Raw genomic sequence first — 25,351 nt, 5'->3', positions numbered from 1 at the left:
TGGAAAGATGGTGTCAAGAACGGTGACAAGGATCAGAGAGGGTGCGGAAGTGTTGGCACCCCGGAGGATACGGACGTTGCGTGCCTGCGGCAGATAGCTGCTCCGCCAGCAGCTGTCCTTGCAGGCGCCCACCGGCTGTCCACAAGGATAGCTGGCGCTGCGCTGCACGGGCCGACCCAGTGGCGGCGGCGGCTAGAGCCGTCTGGCTGGTCACATGACCGCGCCGAGCGCTCTCTCCAGCAGGCGGTAGCGGCGGCGGCAACCGCAGCCACAGCAGTCGCCAGTTACTGGGTGGCCGCCTCGCTGCGACCAAGCTCCGAGCCGCCTGCGCCGGCACCACTCGCCACCAGGTTCGCTGACCCCGTCTCCGCGGGTGCTCCTCTGGAAACTACTCTGGCGTCTCTCTCGAGAGAAGTGAACGTTCTCCACCGGCAGCAGGAGCTCATCTGTGATCGTGTGCTCACACCTGTTCTCGCCGGAAACGCGCAGCGGCCGGTGTGAAAGTGCTCGAGTTTCAAGTGGTAACCAGCCAGTGAAACTGTGCTAATCGGAAAAGGCCAGTGTCGGTTCGGCCAGACAGTCTCTCGTTTGTGGAATGTCTGTAGGCAAAGTGTGCTCCTGACATTGAGCAGTTTCCTCCTCTCAACAGTGCGCAGAAACGCAAAAGATCTTTACAATGGAAGAAGTAGCGGCTAGATCCAACAGCATCCCTCCACCGCTGCCACCCAAGACGCGCAACAGGACACAGCAACTGTCCAACTCGTCCAACAGCAGCAGCAGCAGCGGCGAGATCCTCACCACGTTCACTTTCCCCGAAATGCGCAGCGTGAACCTGGTCTCCACCGCCCAGCAGCAGCAACAGCAACAGATACAAGAGCAACAGCAACCGCAGGGGCACGTCGTCAAAATACGCATCAATCCGGAGCAGGAGTCTGTGGACTACACGCCCACAGACGGCTGCATAAGGATCAGTGTCAACGGGACCAGCTCGCACCACCACCACGAGACAGTCATAGACACATCGGTCGGCGGCGGCGACGACGCGATACTGCGCCGCAGCTCCGGCGAGAAATCGTCCGCGACAGTGGTGACTACGTCGACGCCCGACCGCGGGCCCGGGGCGCCGTACTACTTTTACAACTCGTTCCCGTCGGCCAGCATGGTGATATCGAGCGGCCAGTCTTCTCCCAGCGACACGCTGGACAGCGGCACCTGCAGCGACCTGGACGGCAGCACGCCGCCGCCGCTCCCTAAGAAGACCTCCGGATCGTCGCCGCCACCGCCGAGACCGGTCGCCGCCGTCGTCAATACTTCCGCAGCTCCGGGCGGCTCCACCCTGGTCGGCAACACAGTTACCGTCACGGTCAACGGAGGTATCAGCGCCAGCACTTCTGCGCTCACCGCCTTCCACCAGCGCAACGGCAGCCTCACCAGCAGCGGCGCCGAGGTGGACTCTGAGGACGAGGAAGTGGACGACGACCGCATCAGCTGCGACTCACTCAACAGCCGCGAGTTGTCGTCACTCTCCGTCATCTCCACGAGCGCCACCAACGATAGCGGCATTGTGCTCTCGCTGGGGGCTTCCGTCGATAAGATAACAGTGAACGCGCAGGATTGCAGCCCGTCTCTGACAGATAGCGGCATCGAACGCGACGCGCCTCCGCCACCAGTCGCCGGCATGCCCGTGTCCACGTCGCCGCCGCCTCCACCGCCGCCTCCAGTGGCAGAGGTCTCTCCGGCCACTCCGACGCCCCCTGCCAAGAGGCAGCGTCCGGAAGGTGGCTGCATCTTGCCACAGAGCTTGCTCAACGATATCCGCGAGCGCTCTGCCAAGCTGAACAGCGTGACCAACGGCAGCAGCCATGGCAGTGGCTCTCTCAAGAAAAAGGTCACCAGGACCTGGAAGGACGCGACGCCAGCCTCTTCGCCCTCCACCGAGGAGGAAAAGGCGGCGGTACAGCCGAAGCTCAAGCCGCTCAGCATCGTCCCGATCTACGACGACTCGACGCCAGTGAAGAAGCCGGCACTGGGAGCCACGCCAGAGGCTGAGGAATCCGAGACCGACGGGACACCCCAACAAGTGGTACAACCTCAGCAGCAGCCGCCTCCGCCAGTGCCGAAGAAGCCGACGCCGAGTCACGCCCAACAGAATGGCGTCGACCAGAAGGCAGCACCCCTTACGAAGAATGTGGTGATAGTGGAACGTAATTCGCCAACATCGGATAAGAAGATAAACTGCGTGGTCCAGGAACGCACGTACGAAGACCGCAAGAAAGAGTGGAAAGAGAAGCAGCAGCAGCTGGCCCGTCAACAACAGCTCGCGGCAATTCGCGGGTCCTTCAAATACGAGGCTGACCGGTTCTACAATTTCCACCTGAACGAGCACGCGCCCGACGACAGTGTCATCGTCCCCACGTCGCCCACTACGCCAACGGGCAGACGCGACTCCATCAGCTCCAACTGCTCCTCCGTCCTGTTGCAAGACGACGGCCTGCCCGACGCCGAAGAGACGTTCGCCGGCCTGAAGAACATCAGCGCCTCGTCGACCATTCGCAGCGCAAAGGGCACGGTGCGTGGAGTGAAGAACCGCGTGCGCGCCGGCATCGCCACCTTCCTCCAGATACAAGACACCAAGGTGAGTCGATGCGCCCTGCTGTGCTGCCTAACGCCCTCAGGGCGACACCTGCCACACCGCTGCCAGCTGTGTCTGCAGTTCCTTTCTCAAAAGTGTGCCATTGCTTACAAGTGCGCGACTTGTTTTACTCGTGACAATCTGCGAAGTGTTGTGTCGTTGTCGACTCGTGTTGCACAAGTCAAAAAGTACAGTGTTCGATCTTTGTCGTGAGCGTATTTTTGTCCATACCTTACAGTGTGGCTGGAAATGATTTGTGTGAATGTGAGAAGTGCGAAGCTGAATAATGGTCTGGATAGCGCACACGTATACCGATTCCTAAATGACGTCATATTCTCCTTATTTGACTTCAATAATTGACAAAAGTCCACACGACCAACACAATCACGTGATTTCGATCTCTATGGCCAATGAAGTGATAAATACCTACACATTTTTCAGAACAATTCAAGTCGTAAAGTTCAAATTTCATCTGTCTCCACAAACAAATGTATCAGTAACCTGCACATATTTTACAACTGATTCATAAGTCATCATCGTTATCACGTTAGCAGGCCCTTTGCGTCTCCATTTCAGGCGGTCCATCGCTTCCTTCTCAATGCTCCCGTAGTGCTGCCGTCCAACTCACCATCCAGAATTTGAAATATCTTCCTCTCTCGCCTCTTCTCCGCTTGCACGTACCCTTCTAACACTGTTTTTATAAATCCGCCCTCCTTACTTAATACACGTCCTATCCAATTCTTTTCCTTCTTTTTATTACACTTAGTAATTGCCCCTGCTCTCCCCCTCTCCTGAGCACCTCTTCAATTTCACCCTTCCCATCCAACTTATTTTTTCCAGTCTTCACCACGTCCACATCTCAAAAACCTCCGGTCCATCTTTGTCTTCTTTCCTCACTGTTTGCGTTTCAGCACCTTAGAGGAGGACACTTCATGCAGTAACATTTTGCGGCCTTTCCGTCAAATCTTTGTCCATACTGCTGCACGAAACTATCTCTTTCTACAAAGTATTTCTTTCACCACTGCTATCCCGATTTTAATGTCTGTGCTACAAGTCCAGTCGCTTTGTCTTCTACTTCCTGGGTATTTGAAGCTCTGCACTGGTTCTAATATTTTTCATAGACCAATATCTTTACGGTTTAATGACCTCCAATATTCCCTAGCACAGTTGTTCATCCGTTGCTGGAAGATAAACTTGTCTAAAAACATAAACACCACGTTATTCTTCCTATTCATGTCTGTCTGTCGACACCCCCCCCCTCCCGCCCCACGTGCCGAATATGTCTATGTCAGGAGACAGGCAAGTCCTGTCTTACTCTTTTTCCTTATTCAGTCCAACCAGTCCAACTGGATTAAGCATTAAACAGTATATTTCCATAAACAATCTCTTTCACGCATGGATGTTATAGACGCGGTATTAGGTTGTTATTTGTACACAGCATCGCACAACTATGTGTGGAAAAGATTGTGACATGGAATACACGTTTACTGCAAAATCAACTGTAAAATATGTGCTGATATACTTGTACATAGATTTATTTATTTACGTATAAATAAATAAATGTACACAGATGCAAATGAAATTTGAATTTTAGGTGAATTTTTCTGTGTTACGTGTGCTTAGTGATCATATGATAATGACCACGGTGGGCGAAATTATATAATTGCGTTAGATGTATAGAGTTTTACTTAATTAATATGGCCAAATAAAAAGAAAAGTGGCTTTACTTAATAACTTTGTACAGGCCGTTTACCCCAGTTTAAAGAAATCATTAAAAATAATTCCTCCTTAACTGAGGTGGTTGGGCTGTTTATGGTTCTTCGCAAGGCGAAGGTATATGCCTCCCCGTACAAGCAAATATATGAATTGGTGATTGCTTCACTTCCGTGTGCAGTGTCTATTAAAAGCTTCTTACATCTGTTTATTAATGGTTCAGAATTAGTACAGTTCATTTCACCGTGGATATTGCAGCTTTAAATAGTATTGCAGTAAACAAAGTTCTTCCTGTGTTGCGAGGTCCTTTTACAACGTAGTTTCAGAAGTTTAAACTTCCATCGTCAGGCGCTTCACGTTGACAATTAAAGCCAAAACGGCTACGCTAGTCGTATATTCTTTGCCATGTGGCTGTAATTGTCCACGTCAAAATAGCTGAAAATCTAGAGTTAATCTCCGAAACTGGTTACATTATTAATAAAAGACTTTGTGGCAAAGATGGAATTGAATTTAATGTAGTTAACAACTGCCAAAGACAAGTGACACCTTCGATAAGCTCGAACAGTGTTACTACAATCTCTTTGTTACTCGGAAGGACGGCGATTCAAACTAGCGTACGGGCGTCCAGATTTAGATTTACCGTGATTTCCCTAAATAGTTCCAGGCAAATGCCGGAACCCTTTGAAAGGGCAAGGCCGATTTCCTTCGCCATCCTTGACACCATCCGAGCTTACGCTCCGTCTCTAATGACATCGATGTCGGCGGGACGTTCAACCCAGTCTTCCTTCCGTTCTTCCTGTGTTACGTGAACGTTGCCTTCTGTTACCATAAACAGTAAAGAGGATTATAAAATCCTGTGGGACTGTTGGCTGGGAGATGAAGTTTAGCCACGTAATCCGAAAAGTTTTCTTCCTTCCACACATTGACAACAACCCACCGTGTTTGTGAGTGTTATGTGAGTTCCATGAAGATATGTGGATCGTAGCTCTGTGTTGTTAAAGATAGCGGCAGACTCTACAACCCAGTGTGGGCACGTACCCTGCTTCTCTCGAATTGCAACAACGGGAGCGCCTAGCTAATCGTCCCAAATCCGACTGACGGAAGGAAGGAGTATCAGGATTTAACGTACGTCGACGACGATTTAATTAGAGACGAAGTACAATCTCGAATTGGAAGAACAGCAAAAACAGAAATCAGCAATTTTCATTTCAAAGAAACTATTTTGACATTTCCATTAATCGAGCTCGGGAATCCGGAGAATCTAAAAACGCGCATCTGGAGAAGGAATTTGAACCGTTCTCCTTCTGAATGCGAGTCCAGTCACCTCGCGCGAGAGTCGAGGGAGAAAGTTGTCGTTAAACAGATATAAAGGTTTACAACGTCGAAAAACATCGTAGGTTTCTCTTACTTGTGGTCATTCTGCACATACTTGGAGTTTATTGTGCTGTTACTGGAGATAAATTATACCACGTTGCATCTCACGCTATGCGGCACTCACCGTAAGCAGTATTGTTTGCCTGAATGTGGAAGGAATAAGTTAAGTTCAAATGAAATGTGTATAGTCGAATATTACCTCTCATTTTAAACAGCGCAGGTGGGGTGATAATGAAGCTCCACCGCAGCATTATTCCAGTAGAATATAACCGATATTCTGTAAACCATAGCCAGTTTGGTCAGTTCTTCTGTGTAACTCTGCTCGGACGTAGTGAAAACGATTTCCGATCTTGAAGGATTGCCATTCGTTACTATTCTGACACGTTAAACATAAGTGAATGAGACAGTAAGCGATTGAAGAGCCCGTATTGTTTTACCGTGCATTGTCACAGAAATGATGGGAAGGACGTATACGATTAGTGCAGGATCTCAACCACTGTGCGGTTAACAGTTTGCACGTTCAGTATAAGTGCTAGAAGTGAAGTACAAGTTCATTACGGGAAGAAATTTTAAAACTGCCGAGAATCGATTTTGTTTCCTTCGAATTAAGAGCGTGTCCCTGAAATCCAATAAGCGAACCACTGAAACCCGATGGATAATAGTGAGGAAAATGAATTAAATTCGTGGTATGTCACTGACATTGACCCAGTATTTCGAGTTCAGAGAAGTCTTCCGAAGTAAGAGTGATTTCAGGTGTGCCGCAGAGGAGTGTCGTAGAACCAATGCGTTTCACAATATACATAAATGACCTTGTGGATGACATCGGAAGTTCACTGAGGCTTTTTGTGGATGATGCTGTGGTATATCGAGAGGTTGTGACAGTGGAAAACTGTACTGAAATACAGGAGGATCTGCAGCGAATTGACGCACGGTGCAGGGAATGGCAACTGACTCTCAATGTAGACAAGTGTAATGTCCTGCGAGTAAGTAGAAAGAAAGATCCTTTATCATTTAGCTACAATATAGCAGGTCAGCAACTGGAAGCAGTTAATTCCATAAATTATCTGGGAGTACGCATTAGGAGTGATTTAAAATGGAATGATCATATAAAGTTGATCGTCGGTAAAGCAGATGCCAGACTGAGATTCATTGGAAGAATCCTAAGGAAATGCAATCTGAAAACAAAGGAAGTAGGTTACAGTACGCTTGTTCACCCACTGCTTGAGTATTGCCCACCATTATGGGATCCGTAGCAGATAGGGTTGATAGAAGAGATAGAGAAGATCCAACGGAGAGCAGCGCGCTTCGTAACAGGATCATTTAGTAATCGCGAAAGCGTTACGGAGATGATAGATAAATTCCAGTGGAAGACTCTGCAGGAGAGACGCTCAGTAGCTCGGTACGGGCTTTTGTTGAAGTTTCGAGAACATACCTTCACCGAACAGTCAAGCAGTATATTGCTCCCTCCTACGTATATCTCGCGAAGAGACCATGAGGATAAAATCAGAGAGATTAGAGCCCACACAGAGGCATATCGACAATTCTTCTTTCTACGAACAATACGAGACTGGAATGGAAGGGAGAACCGATAGAGGTACTGAAAGTACCCTCCGCCACACAACGTCAGGTGGTTTCAGGAGTATAGATGGAGATGTAGAACTGTATGCACCGTGTAGCATGTACACATACGAACACGAACTTCTTTGACGTGATCTGAAATTTGTTCGAATACTTTCGCTGCAACATACATTGCTTCAGGATCCAATTAGTAGGCGATTTAAGGGGGAAAGACTGCTTTTAATCTTTTACTCTAGCAACAATGGCCGAGTTTGTGGCCGGATGCTTAAATGTTATCCTGACTCGTTGGCAGCGGTGCCGTGCGCAGTGACAGTGTCGTATTCGCTCGGTGTGTTGCCGCCACCTGCTGCTGCCACGTAGGTACTTCCGAAACCGGAGACTTTCCACTGGCCTCGATTAGCGAGCCGAGCGTGACTGCGCGACACTCCGATGCAAGCTGGACCGCTGTATTTCTGTGGTTGCTTTTGAATGACCGTGGCGCTTGTTATCGTAAGGGATTTCTGCTTATTCTATGACTTCTTCAATTTTGAAAGGTAGACATACTAAAACTGTATTGTAGCTCTGCGAATCTGGAGCTAGCAGAATTGGTGGGAATATTAAATATTCCCATGAAACAACGTAGGTGATCGATAAGAATTCATCTAACACGTTTTTTTCATTTGCCTCTTGACAGTTTTTCAATTCTGCAAAGGTTTTGGAAATCTTGCCGGTCTCACATGTAACGAAACAGAGAGTGATTTAATTTATACCTCGACTTCTTCTTTCTCTTTGTGATTACAAATGAAACTGAATCGGCATCAGAGGTATAAATGCTTTGGTCAGCTCAAAATCGGCAGCAAAATACGTCAGAACGTAAAAAATAAATAAAAACCTTACTCTATATCAGGACACTAAACTGGCCAGTTTACGTTACAGCCAGGGGACGTGTCGTATGAGACCGCGCCACCGCCTTTTCATGCATTCTCACCAGTAAATATAAGTAGCGTATGACATTCTTGGCTGGGATATCCCACGAGGTGGGTGCAGCCACCTAGCGGAAAGTGTGTTTTTCTTCCGTGCACACCGACCCCTTTCCTTACGGACAAGTGTGAGTTGTGTCGCATGTGTACTTGTTAGAGTGCAGATGAGTGTAATGGATGCGTGTACAGTGCAGTGTTACGTTCGTGCTGTAGTATGATGCTGAGAGGAACGAGAGGGTGGAACAGCTGCCGGCACATAGCCTGCTCCTCTCGAATAGCACCAAGGACTGCCGAGCTTAAAGTTTCCATCCAACGGGCGGATCACCATCAGCAGTGTCGCATGCCCTCAGATCTTGAGACACCGTGAAGACGTCTGCAATTGTATCCAATACATTGCGGCAAAGATAGGTGATAAGGAACTTTACGTCACTTACCAGCCAAGCACTGACATTGAAAATTTCATCCATCACTGGGAATCGAACCGGCTTACGTACGAGTCCAGCGCCTCAGTACATGTGCGCATTAGCGACTTTAGCTCCGAAATGTATCCAACTAAATTGTTCTTGTCACAGAACTTATCAATAACTTAATATAATCTAACTCAATCGCACGGTTCCGAGAGATACCAACTTTCCTAGTTCCATTCTTTACGCACCTAACTGCTCTCTGTTTGACTCACATACCGCAAACAGATATTTGCATGGCTGACAGACATGAGTCGTTGTGAAAGCTTTTCTTCTACCCAAGCTGTATTCGCGAGTTAAGTTTTCAAGCCTCGACTCTTAAAGACAGTTTTAGTCAGACGTGGTAACGATGTCACATGCATTCAGACTGTTTGTCCACATGTTTCTAACGAAATTTCCTATATATTAATTAAAGTACAAGATGCAGAAAGAACATATCTAACAAAAATTTAAAATTTTTAGCAGACGCTAAGAACGTCATAGTCTGAAACCCAAAGTTTGCACATGAAAAATTTCTGCAGCTTTGCAATCATGTTTCATCACAATACTGAAAGGAAAACTACTCTGACATGTGTCATATCAGACTATTATTGTGCATTATTTATTGTACATATGCCCTTTTAAAACCGTAGGAATTTTAAAAATTGTAATGAAGTAACCAATAAACTACCACAAAAAGATTTTTTAATATTATTTCACACGATGGAATTAAGAATTGAGTGAAACTAATAAGAGTCTTCAGAAAAACTTATGAATATAGTAATTACGGGAAGTTTTTCATCTCATTCATTGTCCTCTCCTTCTGTGTATGTTATGGGACATTTGAAAAGTGTCTCATGAAGGTCTTAGCACCCAGCAGGAATATGGTGTGCACATTTTTACAGAGCCTTCATTTTTATCCGTTTTATAACACCACCAGTAATGTATGTTTTCTAGTGAGGTAGACTCGGAGGGATATTGTAGCATATAAGAGCAATTGTGTGCTTTTCTAATAAAAAAAGAAAGAAAGCTTCACTTTAATACCGCTTCCTGCTGTCTCATCTGATCGATACTGTTTTATAGTGCGTGGACCAACGTTCCTTGAAATCTAAAATACCATTTGAAATCACCACTTTTATGGGGAAATTGTACCCCTGTGGTTCTACACAACAAACTCTTCTCAGCATTGTGACATAAGCGGCAAGTGAGCTACGCAACTGAACTGCCAGATGCAGAAAGAACATTTTTACTTTTCAAGAAGGGAACAATCGTGCTAGATATGTTGGTTCTGCATCTTCCGTGATAATCAACACCCAGCGGAATGATGTTCCAGTAGGTATGTGTGTGATCTTTCTGCACAATGCATGGTGTTAAACACCAGCTATCGGTTGATTCACAAAAATGAATATTTAATATTTTGTTGGATAACCCCTTTCTGCATCTTGTAGTTTAATTTGTTTGGCACCTCCTCTCATATTATCGTGTTTAATCGTGTTCCGTACCAACAAAAGCACTCTGTTACTTCTTCCGTTAAGATTAGGCCGTTTATTCTCTAGTCACATGTCACCTCCCTCAGTTCGTGTGCTATGGAGACATGATTGCGACCTTCGATTACAATCAAAATTTCACTGCTGGATTACTTGTCGAATCAGTTCATGTTTGTTCAAGTATTCTAAGACACAAATACTTTTGGTCGTTCACAAAGTATTCCTAGTTTGTATGTACTCCGCCTGCGATCCACGTTGTAATTCGTGTAAAGCGGTTATAAGAAAACCCGAGAAATCGTTTATTCACAATAACATCCATTCCCTCTCTCTGTCCGAACAGGACTCAGAAGGCCCAACGGTACCGACAGACCACCGTCTCATTCTCAGCCGATAGACATCACTAGAATAACATCCATTAGCGTCCACTTAATCATAAACACTACAGAAATCTCGATCGGCGAAAGGAAAGAGCAAGCTGGATAAACTGCAGCGTTGATGTGAAATATTGTTCCATTGTCACTGAACCTTGCACTGCGCTTTTGTAAGGTAAGCTGTAGTCAGACCGTTACACTACTTTTTGACGATATCAGCATGCATTCGTCACATATATATGACTCTGTCCCCTAAAGACAGGATGTTATTAGTGAAAAGGAAATTTCCTGATTGAAAGTAGGACAACTGCAGCCTTACTTTTTCAGCTGCTTCACATTCGGAGGTAAGGGAGATACGTAATTTAATTCAGGTATTACATCTAAATCGCATGAACAAGAAAATGGTGATTTGGTGCATGAATTGCGTCATACTGGCTTTCTTGGAATGAATAAAAAGTAGCTATATTGTATTCTGAAATATCTTTCTGTTTATCACTACAGAACATTTGTAACTAATGAACTAACGAATTTTCAACAGAACTTTCAGGAATAAATTTTTCGCCTGTTGTGTTCAAATAAGTATAAATCCTTGTCGGAATTTAGGAAATTTGTCAGTTTATTTGAATTTCTAACAATTGATTTCCCACAGCCGACTGCCCAATTTCTTTCTTTAAGTGTGCGTGTGTCAAGCGCATCATGTTTGTGATCCATGATAAGAGCGTCTGTGTCGTAAGCTGACAGCTGCCACGTTTCTGGTCTCAGGGCCGTGAAACCTCCGAGGAGATTAAGCCAAATAATGCAATCAATCAATATCTTGTCTTACTTTACTCACAACTAACATCTCACACATGTTCCTTGTATTTTAGTGGTGGTCACTGAGATCACTTCGATTACTTTCTCTGGGATGTTTGGCGTCCCAATTCCTTCCGCTCGATTTCACAGATGTCTGCTGCACAAATCTGCAATTCTTTCAGCTTACTACACAGCACCCTTTCTTGCGCGGTCTTCTTTGATCTTAGGATAGAAAATGGGCAAGTCTTATGTGATACACTATTGTGATTTTTTTCTCTCACGTGTTTGTTTACTGACGTTAAGGAATGTCGGTTCTAACGCAAGGAAAGACGTTGTAATCTATTGCGCAGTGGCAGGCCTTTGTGACGATAACATCCATACGTCATTGAAATCACTCAACTCTCCAACCCAGGGCACAATACAAATGGCTATTTTCAGAGCCAACCATGGCATATGGGAAGAAGTACACCGCCTTGCCGCATCCAGAGTAATACGTGCAACAGCTAACGTAAAAGGTTCTCACATGGAACTCAAAACTCTCTCACGCTCGATCGTTGTACGCTACAGCAGCTTAGACCACCCACTCGTCTTTTTGTCAAATTATGCGTTATTCCGCTCTTCTCTCCCCATTAAATGTTTTCGGCCATTAAGCGTTTTTTGCGCGGCAAGCTCTTGTCTTGAAACCAAAATCGTCTCTCGAAGTCTGGTCTTCTTCAAACGGGTTATGGGAGAGATTGCTGGCGCAGATAGACTAGCATGGAGAGTTGCAGCAAACCAGTCTTCGGGCTGAAGACCGCAACAACAGCAGTTTTCTGATGCATAAAAGAAAGTGTGAATCGTAATGAAGAATATATAGAGGACATCTTACAAAATAAAAAACTTGTTCTTGCCAGTGACTGCCCTCCTCGGCGCAAACTTCATGGGTTTAAACGTAAAACCTTCTGAGAGTTTCACTTTCCGAAGGACTGTGGGTGTAATAGCTGATGGTAAAAGAAGGATAACTGATACTCTAGAAGACAAAAAAAATTACGAAATTACCTGAAAACCATCGCACTTTTACGTTACATGAAATGATACGTAAGTAGTACCCCAAGGAGTCCCGATACTTGTATTGGAGTCAGTTCATGAATTGGCGGAACACAAACGAATCTCAGATATCTTGTTGGCAATGGTTAGCGAATGATCTACGTATCAGGCCGACCACAGACAGCTGTTACGCCTGATCATAAGGAAACATCGCAAATTCGGCTTTAAAGGTGTGTTTTTTCAGTTTTATGTGGTACTGTTCGATTTATTACACTCAGTTTTTCCCTCGTTTCATACCATACCTATGTGCTATCGACTCATTAACTTAAAAGTGGCCGCGAAGTTGACTCGAATCTTCTGTCTTTCCTTCTTCTTGAAAAGTTTGTGTACTTACATCATATCAGATAGAGTGCACGAATGTTCGAGACTTCTCGTTGTAGACTGTCGCAATCCATGGATCAGTAGTGGAACGGAAAGTTTTGACTAGAGGGTGGGACGGATAATACAGAGGGCATTATGAACATGGATCGTCGATTATTCATGAATGTCCTCGCCAAATGAGGTAATACGAAGCCCACTGATGGCGCATCATCTTTTCATATTCTTCGCGGGCACTTCTTTTTTTAATAAATGTATTACTTACGTGTGTCGCCGCTATACGTTTTCGTTCTGGCCCTAGTATTGACTTCTGAGTAGCACAAGCGATTTCTGCAACGTAACACGTAAGACCACATCGCTTTATTATCTCGGTCTGTAAAGAGGTATTCAAGCGTGTAATATTTCTGTAAATAGTGGGTTGCGAGAAGCACCCTGACAAGGACGTATGGTCTACACCGTTCATGTTTGATGTACCGAAGTGTTATTCATGTTGATTGAGACAAATTACTGTTTGGGAGGATCTTGCGTCTACGAGGATCATATCATCCGTCATTTCCTTAAACTGCCCATACTACTTGCTATCTCGAGCGGTTCGTGCTGGTGCAAGATTCGCTGTGATTAAGACACTGGATTCACATCTTGGAGAAAGTGGATTGAAACACCAGGCTGACTATCGTGATTTCGCTACACCGCTTCAGGTGGAGTTCTAGCTCACGCTTTCAACAAAGTGATAACTTCCTTCCCCTCTCTATGCCAGGCTAGAGCTGCTGCTCTTCTCCGTCTCCAGTATCAGCGTTGACAGGGCGCTGATATTTAAACTTCATTCGTTCAGCTAACTTTCCTCTCGGCAATCGTTACATACGTTGGAGACGAGGACATTAGAAACGGAGCATTGGTGAAGTAGGGAGACGGGAATTGGACGTGCCCTTTCAAAGTGTTTGACTTAAAAATTTTTCGGGACTCAGGGAACGTAAATACACTCCTGGAAATGGAAAAAAGAACACATTGACACCGGTGTGTCAGACCCACCATACTTGCTCCGGACACTGCGAGAGGGCTGTACAAGCAATGATCACACGCACGGCACAGCGGACACACCAGGAACCGCGGTGTTGGCCGTCGAATGGCGCTAACTGCGCAGCATTTGTGCACCGCCGCCGTCAGTGTCAGCCAGTTTGCCGTGGCATACGGAGCTCCATCGCAGTCTTTAACACTGGTAGCATGCCGCGACAGCGTGGACGTGAACCGTATGTGCAGTTGACGGACTTTGAGCGAGGGCGTATAGTGGGCATGCGGGAGGCCGGATGGACGTACCGCCGAATTGCTCAACACGTGGGGCGTGAGGTCTCCACAGTACATCGATGTTGTCGCCAGTGGTCGGCGGAAGGTGCACGTGCCCGTCGACCTGGGACCGGACCGCAGCGACGCACGGATGCACGCCAAGACCGTAGGATCCTACGCAGTGCCGTAGGGGACCGCACCGCCAATTCCCAGCAAATTAGGGACACTGTTGCTCCTGGGGTATCGGCGAGGACCATTCGCAACCGTCTCCATGAAGCTGGGCTACGGTCCTGCACACCGTTAGGCCGTCTTCCGCTCACGCCCCAACATCGTGCAGCCCGCCTCCAGTGGTGTCGCGACAGGCGTGAATGGAGGGACGAATGGAGACGTGTCGTCTTCAGCGATGAGAGTCGCTTCTGCCTTGGTGCCAATGATGGTCGTATGCGTGTTTGGCGCCGTGCAGGTGAGCGCCACAATCAGGACTGCATACGACCGAGGCACACAGGGCCAACACCCGGCATCATGGTGTGGGGAGCGATCTCCTACACTGGCCGTACACCACTGGTGATCGTCGAGGGGACACTGAATAGTGCACGGTACATCCAAACCGTCATCGAACCCATCGTTCTACCATTCCTAGACCGGCTAGGGAACATGCTGTTCCAACAGGACAATGCACGTCCGCATGTATCCCGTGCCACCCAACGTGCTCTAGAAGGTGTAAGTCAACTACCCTGGCCAGCAAGATCTCCGGATCTGTCCCCCATTGAGCATGTTTGGGACTGGATGAAGCGTCGTCTCACGCGGTCTGCACGTCCAGCACGAACGCTGGTCCAACTGAGGCGCTAGGTGGAAATGGCATGGCAAGCCGTTCCACAGCACTACATCCAGCATCTCTACGATCGTCTCCATGGGAGAATAGCAGCCTGCATTGCTGCGAAAGGTGGATATACACTGTACTAGTGCCGACATTGTGCATGATCTGTTGCCTGTGTCTATGTGCCTGTGGTTCTGTCAGTGTGATGATGTGATGTATCTGACCCCAGGAATGTGTCAATAAAGTTTCCCCTTCCTGGGACAATGAATTCACGGTGTTCTTATTTCAATTTCCAGGAGTGTATATCGATACCAAATTTCGTATAGAATTTTGTATTGGAACTTTGTTGTTGTTCGTACCTGCAACCTGCCAGTGAAAGTCATTTCACTCGGGTCGAGCGGCGGGAGCGTCACAGCCGCGGTGTAGGCACGGATCGAAAGTGAGCGAGTCGATTCGCCGCCGCGAAAAAGCGCGACCAGCCAGCGGCGCGGCGCGGCTCCGCTCAGTTCTGTCCTGTTCTGTCTCACGGGCCGGGCGGCTCTCTCCGAATCCGCTTAGTGGACCGAATCGGCTTCCACGCGGCATTCAGTGTGGGCTGCAGGCTGCCTTTCCAGCGGCAATTATGCAGTTAATCCAGGAGAAAGCTTCCGCGCTGCCCCTTACCTGGGCACCCGTGAAATGCAATTACGGAACCGTTAATCCGACGTGCGCGCCTTTTACGATGCCATATTGCGAGAGACGCGCCCCTTGTCGCTCGTTGCGGCTAAAGGCGACGAAAGGTTTAATTTTTCGGAGAAGCGTGCGTGCGGAATTTCGTCAGCGCTGTTAACTCCGGTAGTTTTTAATTAAATCGCTCGTTTTCATCGTCACCCTATGATTGTTGCGCTAGTGTCTCTGCCTCGGCTTGAGAACAAGCACGCCGTTTCTTGAGGTGAATTTCTTCTGGACCTCACCTTGTTTACTTCAACAACAGCTGTTATTTTGCGGGTTACAGTTTCTTGTTCTTCCGCATTTTTCACTCACGTCTCAGCGATGTTATGCCACCATCAGCCAATTTCCCGTTACTTTATCGTAAAACATATTTAATATTGGATAAGAATACGTATAGTTTGGGTTTGCGGTCAAAATTCACAAAACTGTTTGTGTACAAAACATGCATTATCAGGACATTTGGTTCCTCGTGTTGCTGTTTGACACCTGCCACTAATAACGATTTTTTTTATTTAGCTTGTAGTCTATTATTATGATTTGGTGAAAGTATTATCAAGGAAATAACTGCGTCTAGTAAATAACCACAACAAAGCGAGAAAATAGTTCAGACAATAGGTCCCATTTTGAATTTAAATTTTCTTTTCGTAGGAAGTGTAGCAAGGTAAAAGTATCCGTAACAGTTGCAGGCGACGAACTGTGTAACATTACCACCTGTATTAGGCAACACATACAGCGTCCTAAACATCCAAATGTACTGATGATGCGTCTGTGTTAATGCAAAAACAGTTTAATCAGTTTTATAAGCTTAAGTTCGCCCTTTATGTATTTCTATATAATATTACTTATGTTTTACTGCAAAATAAATAAAAAACATCACCAAAACATCTGCGGGAAATAGTGAACAACAGGAAACTGTACTTTTGTTGAGAGGGAATCCTCAAAATATATTTACTTGATTTTTTTAGCTACAATTCCATTTCAAGTAAAAAAGTCGATACAGCATCTCTTTGTGAGATGTTTAGTGCCAATAGACGTAGAGCATGAGGCTAGGCTTGCAGAAGAAAGTGATGCTGTTCCATTTATTTTTCCCTAACTCCGTCAGCCGAGACTACTGTAACGGAATTATAATTACATTGTGGACGTACATTATGAATATACTTTATTTTGAGAGCTTGACTGTTAGAGTTTGATTTTCAGGTATAATAACAGTTTTGGTGTAAATATAAAATCTCACCGTATGAGGTTACAAACCGTGTTTACTTTAATCTTGAGGAGAATATCTGTATTTTTGTGCTGACATTAGCTTTTTAATATTACTGGTGGCACTCAATTGTAGACTGAGCTACTAGTTACCTCCTAACGACTCCTATTAGTCACTATTTTTTTGTTACTGTTTCACTGTTCCTTCCCGAGTGTGAAGTCGTGCGTGGTAACTTTCGTGACCTTGCCGCAACCTTGAGTTGCTACAGATGCGTAAGCTATACGCATGAACAGCCTAGCAAAGTGACGCTACTGAATGTTACTTTTAATGAAACTATTACTTATTTAATAATTACTTTAATGACTTCACTGTTAAATAGGTTAACCATATTCTGAGTTCTGACCAAGCTATCGCAATGGCTATCGCGATTTACCGAAGCGTCCAGTCAAAATAAGTTTCACAAACACTTCACCACTTACCCGAGTTATCTCTCAGATAACTGTGCGCTATCCGCTAAACAACAAAGCCAGTATCCACAACTGGGGCGACAACCCGTAAAACCTTACCTTAAAAAGCGTCTTCTGTAAAAATATTAACTAACGAAGAAATAATCGCTCGTCCTGAAGGAACTAATGGAAAATATTTTTGGATCTCGACTGAAAACTCATTGGCTGTACCTGGCAAGATAATTAACACGTTTACATTGGTGCACGTTTGTTTTGGCGTACGTTTATGTTGGTGCGAACCAAGATGATTTAAGTAAATACAACTTCAACACTTTTTGCTGTCTCATAACGACCAAATGTAAATCTTAATCCTTTCAAGCTACTTTTCCAAGACAATGAAAGCCAATAACCACGAAAATGTAACACAGTGGCCCTTCTTTGTAAGGAGAGTAGTAACTATCCTATCAGTTGTAGTTTCTTCAGTTATTTTACTGTGTTAATAGAGCAGTAATTAGCAACAGAAGATCAACAAGACATATTTACTTAGCACATAGCGCAAACAATTAATATTTATCATGCACAACAGTTACTTTACTCTTCAAATATTACGCAACAAATAAAGTACTTTTAAAGCAACACATGAATACCGGAAATGAAGATTAAAGGAAATGATCAGTCCACAATAATTTACACTGACAATAGCATACATTTTACAAAACTTAGATGTTGTACAAAACTGGTTATTAACTACAACTGATGTTCCTCTCTCATTTCTACAGAAATGAAAACGTTATTAACTGTTAATGATGCTCAGACGTATGAACAGTAATTAGTAAACACATTATAATATCTTCACGTATCTTACCACAAAGATAGCTCCAGCTTGCCATACTGATTTTCCATTAACTTCCATGTTTATTGAAAGTGTGGAGCGAGCAACATTAGCTTTTTAGAGCCTCAAAATTATTGATCCGATGCAACAATATGAAAAAGATGATCTCTACAACAATTAAACACATCTGAATACTTCTTTCAACTCTGCTCGCTGCACAACACCTCTGCTCGCTACGGATATTTGCGTACAAAATTCTTCACAAACGTCTGGCCACGACTGACGCACATTTGTCCAGTGACATTGCTGGCCAAGGCCAGAAAAGGCGCTAAAGTAAAATGCGTTGTACTTTCCCTTGGGTGATATAAGACCACATTCAGAAATAGTAAGGCTACTCGCATTATGATCCCTCATGTAGAGACCTATTATTTAATTTATATTTTGTAATTCTGAAAAAGTTAACACATATTTTCTTTATAATAACATAGCTTGACAAAACAGATATCATACAAACTGGACACGTACTTTTACAACACCAGTTAAGCAGGTTTCTTACAGAAAGGCTTTACATAGGCGGTAATCGATGTGCCAATACAATGACACACATATGAAGCAACATATAAAATACTGTGTTGCTACTTTGCTGTCTTCACACCCATGAATACTTTCCAAATGTACGTCGTCTGTAAGATAATCTCACTTTACATACACAGCTGTAGTAGCGGAGTTCAATAACGATTAAGAGCCTCTATGAAACTGATGTTAGTTTTGAAATATGGTAGCCAAATTGGAACAAAAATACAACCTCTAACAAAGTGTCCAAGTCTCATTTGTTTCATGTCAGTAAATTAAAGAAATAGGACCCTAGCGCAAGAAACGTCTCGTAAATATCTACAAATTTACTAGTGTTTACGGAGTGTCTTGCCTCTCATAAATTTACTTGATGAGTTGCTCCTGTAGATCTGTCGCTACCAATAGATGTCAGGTTTGCCGTATAATGTTGTATTGACATAAACTTGCTTAGAATTCCTTTTCTCTGAACTTGTTTGTCAAAGAACGCATGGGTAGTATGTATACATTTCTTAACTGCATTCAAAGTTCGGTTTTGTATTATCTGAGTCTTCCTCGATCTTAAAGTGCTCAGAAATCCAGAAGTTTCTTGAGCCTAGCGCTGGACGCTGTAAGAATGCGACATTGCATTCGAGAACCCTATAATAACATATTTGTATTCAAGCTATGTACGAGCACTCTATCAAAACAAATTCCGTTTGCCCCTTAGTGGTACTTAGTTAACCGGGTGTGGTTTAACCTATCTACAGTGATGAGTATAGACTGATAGCAAGAGAGAAACAGCGGCAGTGATGGGGGTGAGGGATGGGGGGAAGCGGGGCGAGGGGCACTAAACTGAAGGAGAGGAGAATTCATTTTTGCGTTAGTTTGTGCACGTACGTCGCCGTGGGTTTTCGTGCTCGCGTCGCATGTATATTCGTATGCGCTTCTGACGTGTTTTTGTTTGCCTGTGATATCGCCTTGCGTCACTGTCCTATATTGTAAAACGCTGTTGACACTTCCGCCGTCCTCATTCGATAATAGACTATAGGTAAGTAATGTCTGCGAAAACGACAGCTACACTTCTCCCTGCAACGTGCTTTCAAAGATCAGCGCTCTTATGTGAATTTTTTTCTGCTCTTACTTCGCCAGTTAATCCCATTCTGAGTGATTTCCTTCATCACAGGACTGGTGGCAGTTGGATGTAGGCTGGTCATACGAACTTGAACTCTTCACACACAATATCCTCAGAGCCACGCATAGATAAAATCAGGTCGATTCATCGTGTCTAGACTTTCGTGAAGCTTTTGATTCAGTAACACATGGGCGCCATTGAAAGAAAGTACGGTTGTACTGGGTATATGAACAGTTTTAACCCTTGATTTCTAAGCCCACTTAAAATATACGATTGCAGTTGGTAGCAACCACAGGACATTTTGTACTTACTTTGCATGTGACATATCGTTGGAGACCATATAGTTGTAATTGAGTAGTCCATAAACAATAATTTGTGATCTTCTTTGAATAAAATATGGAGTAGCAAGATTTACTGTGGTTTAGTAACTATGTAACGTCCCCTCCTCCTTTAGCGTTCTAGTGTTAATCAAACAATTTCCGACACTCAGCACGATATTGTGGAAGACATTGGAGTATTCCGTTAGAAATGTTTGTTCTTTTCGAGTTTGCGCTTTTGTTTTAGTTACGAAGGTTTTATCTGAAAGATATTGTGGAAGATTTTGGAGTATTTCGTTAGAAACGTTTGTTCTTTTCGATTTTGCGTTTTTGTTTTAGTTACGAGCGTTTTATCTGAAAGAACATATAATCTACATTACTAAGCGATTAAAGCAGTCGCCCAGTGCCAATTTCAGGTTGCCTAACTACTGGCTTCCAGGAGCAACAAAAATGTCACTTTCAGTACTTCACCTAGTTATTGATCGAATTTAATAATTTAAAATGCTATTACAATCTACTCATTAAGCAGTATAACCTTAGGTCGGAGGTTTAACACAATATGTCCAGAATTAAATTTAGAAACTGTTTATATCTGTTGCGCCAGAGGAACTCACGGCGCGAAAATTACACAGACTATATTCATTCAATATTTGAGAATGGGAGGACGTAATGATTTCTAACAAGCCGTACACATAATATCAAGCTGTTTTGAAACTTTTCCTCTCTGACATTTCCCCAAAATAATATGAAGGGAAAGAAAGTGATCGCTTATTACTTTTTTGTAGTAAAACTTCACTATCAGCCATGACGTTTAATCTGCTACATACTAGCTGTGTTCCTGGCATTGTCCGGTCCCTATTCCAATTCTGTTAATCAATTTCCTCCTTCCTCCTCTGTCCATCTTCTCACCCACTCCCCATCTCTCTGTCCATATCCTTCCCCCCACTATCTCTGTCTCCATCGCCTCCTCCCTCCTCTCTCCGTACATCTCATCCTCCTTCCTTTTTTTCTCCATTTTCTCCGCCCACTCTCTATGTGTATCTCCTCCTCTCGCTATCTGAGTCTATCTCTTTTGGATACTGCCTCCGAAATTTGTTGCTAATAGTGTTAGTAGAAAAGATATAATAACTTAAAATTCACATATTATGCGTAATTTTTTCATGCTTCTCAGTGTTTATGACTTCATATGATACCATGATACAATTTTATAGGTGCATTTAGCGGCATGTGTGGATATTGCCGGCGGAATTTATTGCGGATACTCTTCGTCACACAAAAGTAAGCCGGCCGCGGTGGTCTCGCGGTTAAGGCGCTCAGTCCGGAACCGCGCGACTGCTACGGTCGCAGGTTCGAATCCTGCCTCGGGCATGGATGTGTGTGATGTCCTTAGGTTAGTTAGGATTAAGTAGTTCTAAGTTCTAGGGGACTGATGACCACAGATGTTAAGTCCCATAGTGGTCAGAGCCAATTTTGAACCACAAAAGTAATAAATTTAAAAGTGAGGCATGATGCAGCCGTTTTCCTCGCATCTCATTCGTTATGACGTCATACCTCGTGAACTATGACAGTTAGGCGTTTCTTACCCTCCACTGCAATTGTTGGCTGACAGTAAGGGGTATGTGCTCCGCGTTTGATTGAAATCGATACAGTGTTTTAGGGGGAGATGCGGAACATACATACATACATACATTTTCATAATATGTACGGATGGATTTACTACCAACATTTTGCGGACAATATTCATAAATACCATTCAGAATAACTGCAAAATGTATCACTAAAATGGTTCAAATGGCTCTGAGCACTATGGGACTCAACTGCTGTGGTCATAAGTCCCCTAGAACTTAGAACTACTTAAATCTAACTAACCTAAGGACATCAGACACATCCATGCCCGAGGCAGGATTCGAACCTGCTACCGTAGCGGTCGTGCGGTTCCAGACTGTAGCGCCTTTGACCGCTCGGCCACTCCGGCCGGCTAATGTATCACTGTACGAGACATCACTCAGGAAATATGATGTCATAAACACTGAGTTCCGTGAAATCCAGTTTTTCTTAAAACGGTTAGCGAGTTACCCAGAGTATACTCATACAGTGTTTGATAATGTTCCATACATGAAAGTTAGATTATTTAAATAGTTGTAGGGGGTGGGGTGTTAATGGTACATTCTCAAGAACTAGGTGGGTTGCACGACCGTTGGTAACGACGACGAGAAGTTTTGGTCCTTGACTTATGTACCTTCCTAATTAGGAAAAAAAATGGTTAGCGTGTTTGTATTCACCAGCATGTGCGTCAGTCTTCCTAAACGTTAGCGGATTCAGTTACAACCAGCGGTGTCATATCCTTCTCTTCAGTTACTATTAATATTTAAAATTAAGAAAGGACACGAGGTCGACGGACAACGTTAGTAAATTACATACCGGACCCTCTCTTAGAACTACCAATCATGATGCGATAAAAAAAATTAAAGTAAGTCAGCAGTACGAATAACTTATGCCTCTGCTCAACCATTGTTCGAATAACCGTTTTTTCTTTCGTTGATGAGCAACCGAATCTCACGTCCGTCAGGTAATATAGCCGTGTCCAAAACACAGTTAATTCATTCCTGGGGCACTTAAAATTGTCAGCAGTGATTCGGTACGACTACAGAAACGTTTTTGGTGTTTCACATCTTTATCAGTGTCATGTAAAACACGCTTACCACTTTTAGTTGCTTCTCGTTTATTTTTCTCAAATATCTTTTACGTAATCAGTAATCATTTTACATTCGTGCTCGTACGCATTTTGCCTTAAAATCTCGTTCTGAAATGTGCCTGTTTACAGAGATTCTTATTTTTAGCGTTCAGTGCGTCAGTCGGATCTCCTGTAGTGTCCCTTTGTTGTCCACCTGGCTGGCAGGCTGTCTGTCCGACTGCTAAAAACCCAGTTTCTCACAAACGGCTACACGTATGGAGTTGAAATTTATGTCACATACTAAGGTCTACGGTCCCCTGTCGGTGTAAAAAAACTGATGCATCTGAGGCAATGCAATCAAAAGATAACGGTCATTTATATTATGTTAGATATTTTGATACAAATTCACCCATCAAAACCTATAGAGTACTTCCCGCTGACCTAGGATCATAAAATTTAGCATGACGCAAAAAAAGCAAGTCAAAGCACATGAAAAAACAGCAAAACTGTTATTTTGTAATTATATCACACTAAAATAATATTTACTTTTTACTCTCGCACGTTTTGGAATACTCTGGACCGATACAAACGCGGAACCACCATCTCGAGTCGTTGCCGTTTGTGAAGCCGGTGCAATATCTTACATTACACAAAAATTAAAAATGATATCACAAAGACCAACGGAAACCTCAATTATGAGTTATTCGATTAGTGACTAGAGATAACACCATTGGAGGTATCTCGATTGTTGAGAGATTTCCAGGACTGATGAAATACCTATGCATAATTAAGTTTGTACGGAACACTCGGTTCGTTAGTCCTCCTCGCACTTATAAGGATTTTTTTGGTGTTCCTAATAGTTGTCATTGCCAGACTTTCGAGACTGTTGGAGGGCTTAATTTTTCCTAATAATTCTAGAGTTATAATCATAATTCTACGCTTAGCACTTGGCAAAACACGGATATTCCATTTTATAATGTATTACATTTTTACTATTTATTGTGATTTCCGGTCCGAAAATTGTTTTCATAGTACAGTTTTCCACGCTAGTCTATTATGCGCAAGCCTCTTCATGTCTGAGTTATCGCTGCAGCCCAAATCCATTTGAACCTGCTTATTGTAAACAACCTCTGGTCTCCCACTCCAGGATTTTAATACACCTAAGATAGAGTGAGCTAATTACACTATTGGCCATTAAAATTGCTATACCACGAAGATGACGTGATACAGACGCGAAATTTAACCGACAGGAAGAAGATGCTGTGATATGCAAACGATTAGCTTTTCAGAGCATTCACACAAGGTTAGCGCCGGTGGCGACACCTACAACGTGCTGACACGAGGAAAGTTTCCAACCGATTTCTCATACACAAACAGCAGTTGACCGGCGTTGCCTGGTGAAACGTTGTTGTGATACTTCGTTTAAGGAGGAGAAATGCGTACCATTACGTTTCCGACTTTGATAAAAGTCGGCTTGTAGCCTATCGCGATTGCGGTTTATCGTATCGCGACATTGCTGTTCGCGTTGGTCGAGATCCAATGTCTGTTAGCAGAATATGGAATCGGTGGGTTCAGGAGGGTAATACGGAACGCCGTGCTGGATCCCAACGGCCTCGTATCACTAGCAGTCGAGATGACAGGCATCTTATCCGCATGGCTATAACGGATCGTGCTCCCACGTCTCGATCCCTGAGTCGACAGATGAGGACGTTTGCAAGACAACAACCATCTGCACGAACAGTTCGACGACGTTTGCAGCAGCATGGACTACCAGCTTGGAGACCATGGTTGCGGTTACCCTTGACGCTGCATCACAGACAGTAAGTAGCGTCTTCGAAGGTGTACTCAACGACGAACCTGGGAGCACTAATGGCAAAACGTCATTTTTTCGGATGAATCCAGGTTCTGCTTACAGCATCATGATCGTCGCATCCGTGTTTGGCGACATCGCGGTGAACGCACATTGGAAGCGTGTATTCGTCGTTCCCATACTGGCGTATCACCCGGCGTGATGGTATGGGGTGCCATTGGTTACGCGTTTCGGTCACGTCTTGTTCGCATTGATGGCACTTTGAACAGTGGACGTTACATTTGAGATGTGTAACGACCCGTGGCTCTACCCTTCATTCGATCCCTGCGAAACCCTACATTTCAGCAGGATAATGCACGACCGCATGTTGCAGGGCCTGTACGGGCCTTTCTGGATACAGAAAATGTTCGACTGCTGCCCTGGCCAGCAAATTCTCCAGATCTCTCACCAATTGAAAACTTCTGGTCAATGTTGACCGAGCAACTGGCTCGTCACTTTACGCCAGTCACTACTCTTCATGAACTGTGGTATCGTGTTGAAGCTGCATGGGCAGCTGTACCTGTACACGCCATCCAAGCTCTGTTTGACTCAATGCCCAGGCGTATCAAGGCCGTTATTACGGCCAGAGGTGGTTGTTCTGAGTACTGATTTCTCAGGATCTATGCACCCAAATTGCGAGAAAATGTCGTCACATGTCAGTTGTAGTATAATATATTAGTCCAATGAATACCCGTTTATCATCTGCATTTCTTCTTGGTGTAGCAATTTTAATGGCCAGCAGTGTATTTTACCTTATCTGCGTCACTTTCTTTTCCTGCTCTTTTG

At 44.4% G+C, this 25,351-nt stretch overlaps 1 protein-coding gene across 2 annotated transcripts in view; it reads left to right on the top strand.

The window, feature by feature from the left end:
* The first annotated feature begins 287 nt into the window (after positions 1-287).
* Positions 288-25,351, top strand: part of LOC126094454 (mucin-5AC-like) — a 576,727-nt gene continuing 551,663 nt past the window's right edge. For both annotated transcript variants that reach the window (XM_049908831.1, XM_049908833.1), the window contains exon 1: positions 288-2,635. In XM_049908831.1, the coding sequence (XP_049764788.1) occupies positions 677-2,635 (1,959 nt within the window). In that variant the 5' untranslated portion in view covers positions 288-676. The remainder of the gene's footprint in view (positions 2,636-25,351) is intronic.

This window comes from Schistocerca cancellata, chromosome 8, assembly GCF_023864275.1.
Source record: "Schistocerca cancellata isolate TAMUIC-IGC-003103 chromosome 8, iqSchCanc2.1, whole genome shotgun sequence".
Classification (NCBI taxonomy): Eukaryota; Metazoa; Arthropoda; class Insecta; order Orthoptera; family Acrididae; genus Schistocerca; species Schistocerca cancellata.
This window is presented reverse-complemented; position numbering and strand designations above follow the sequence as displayed.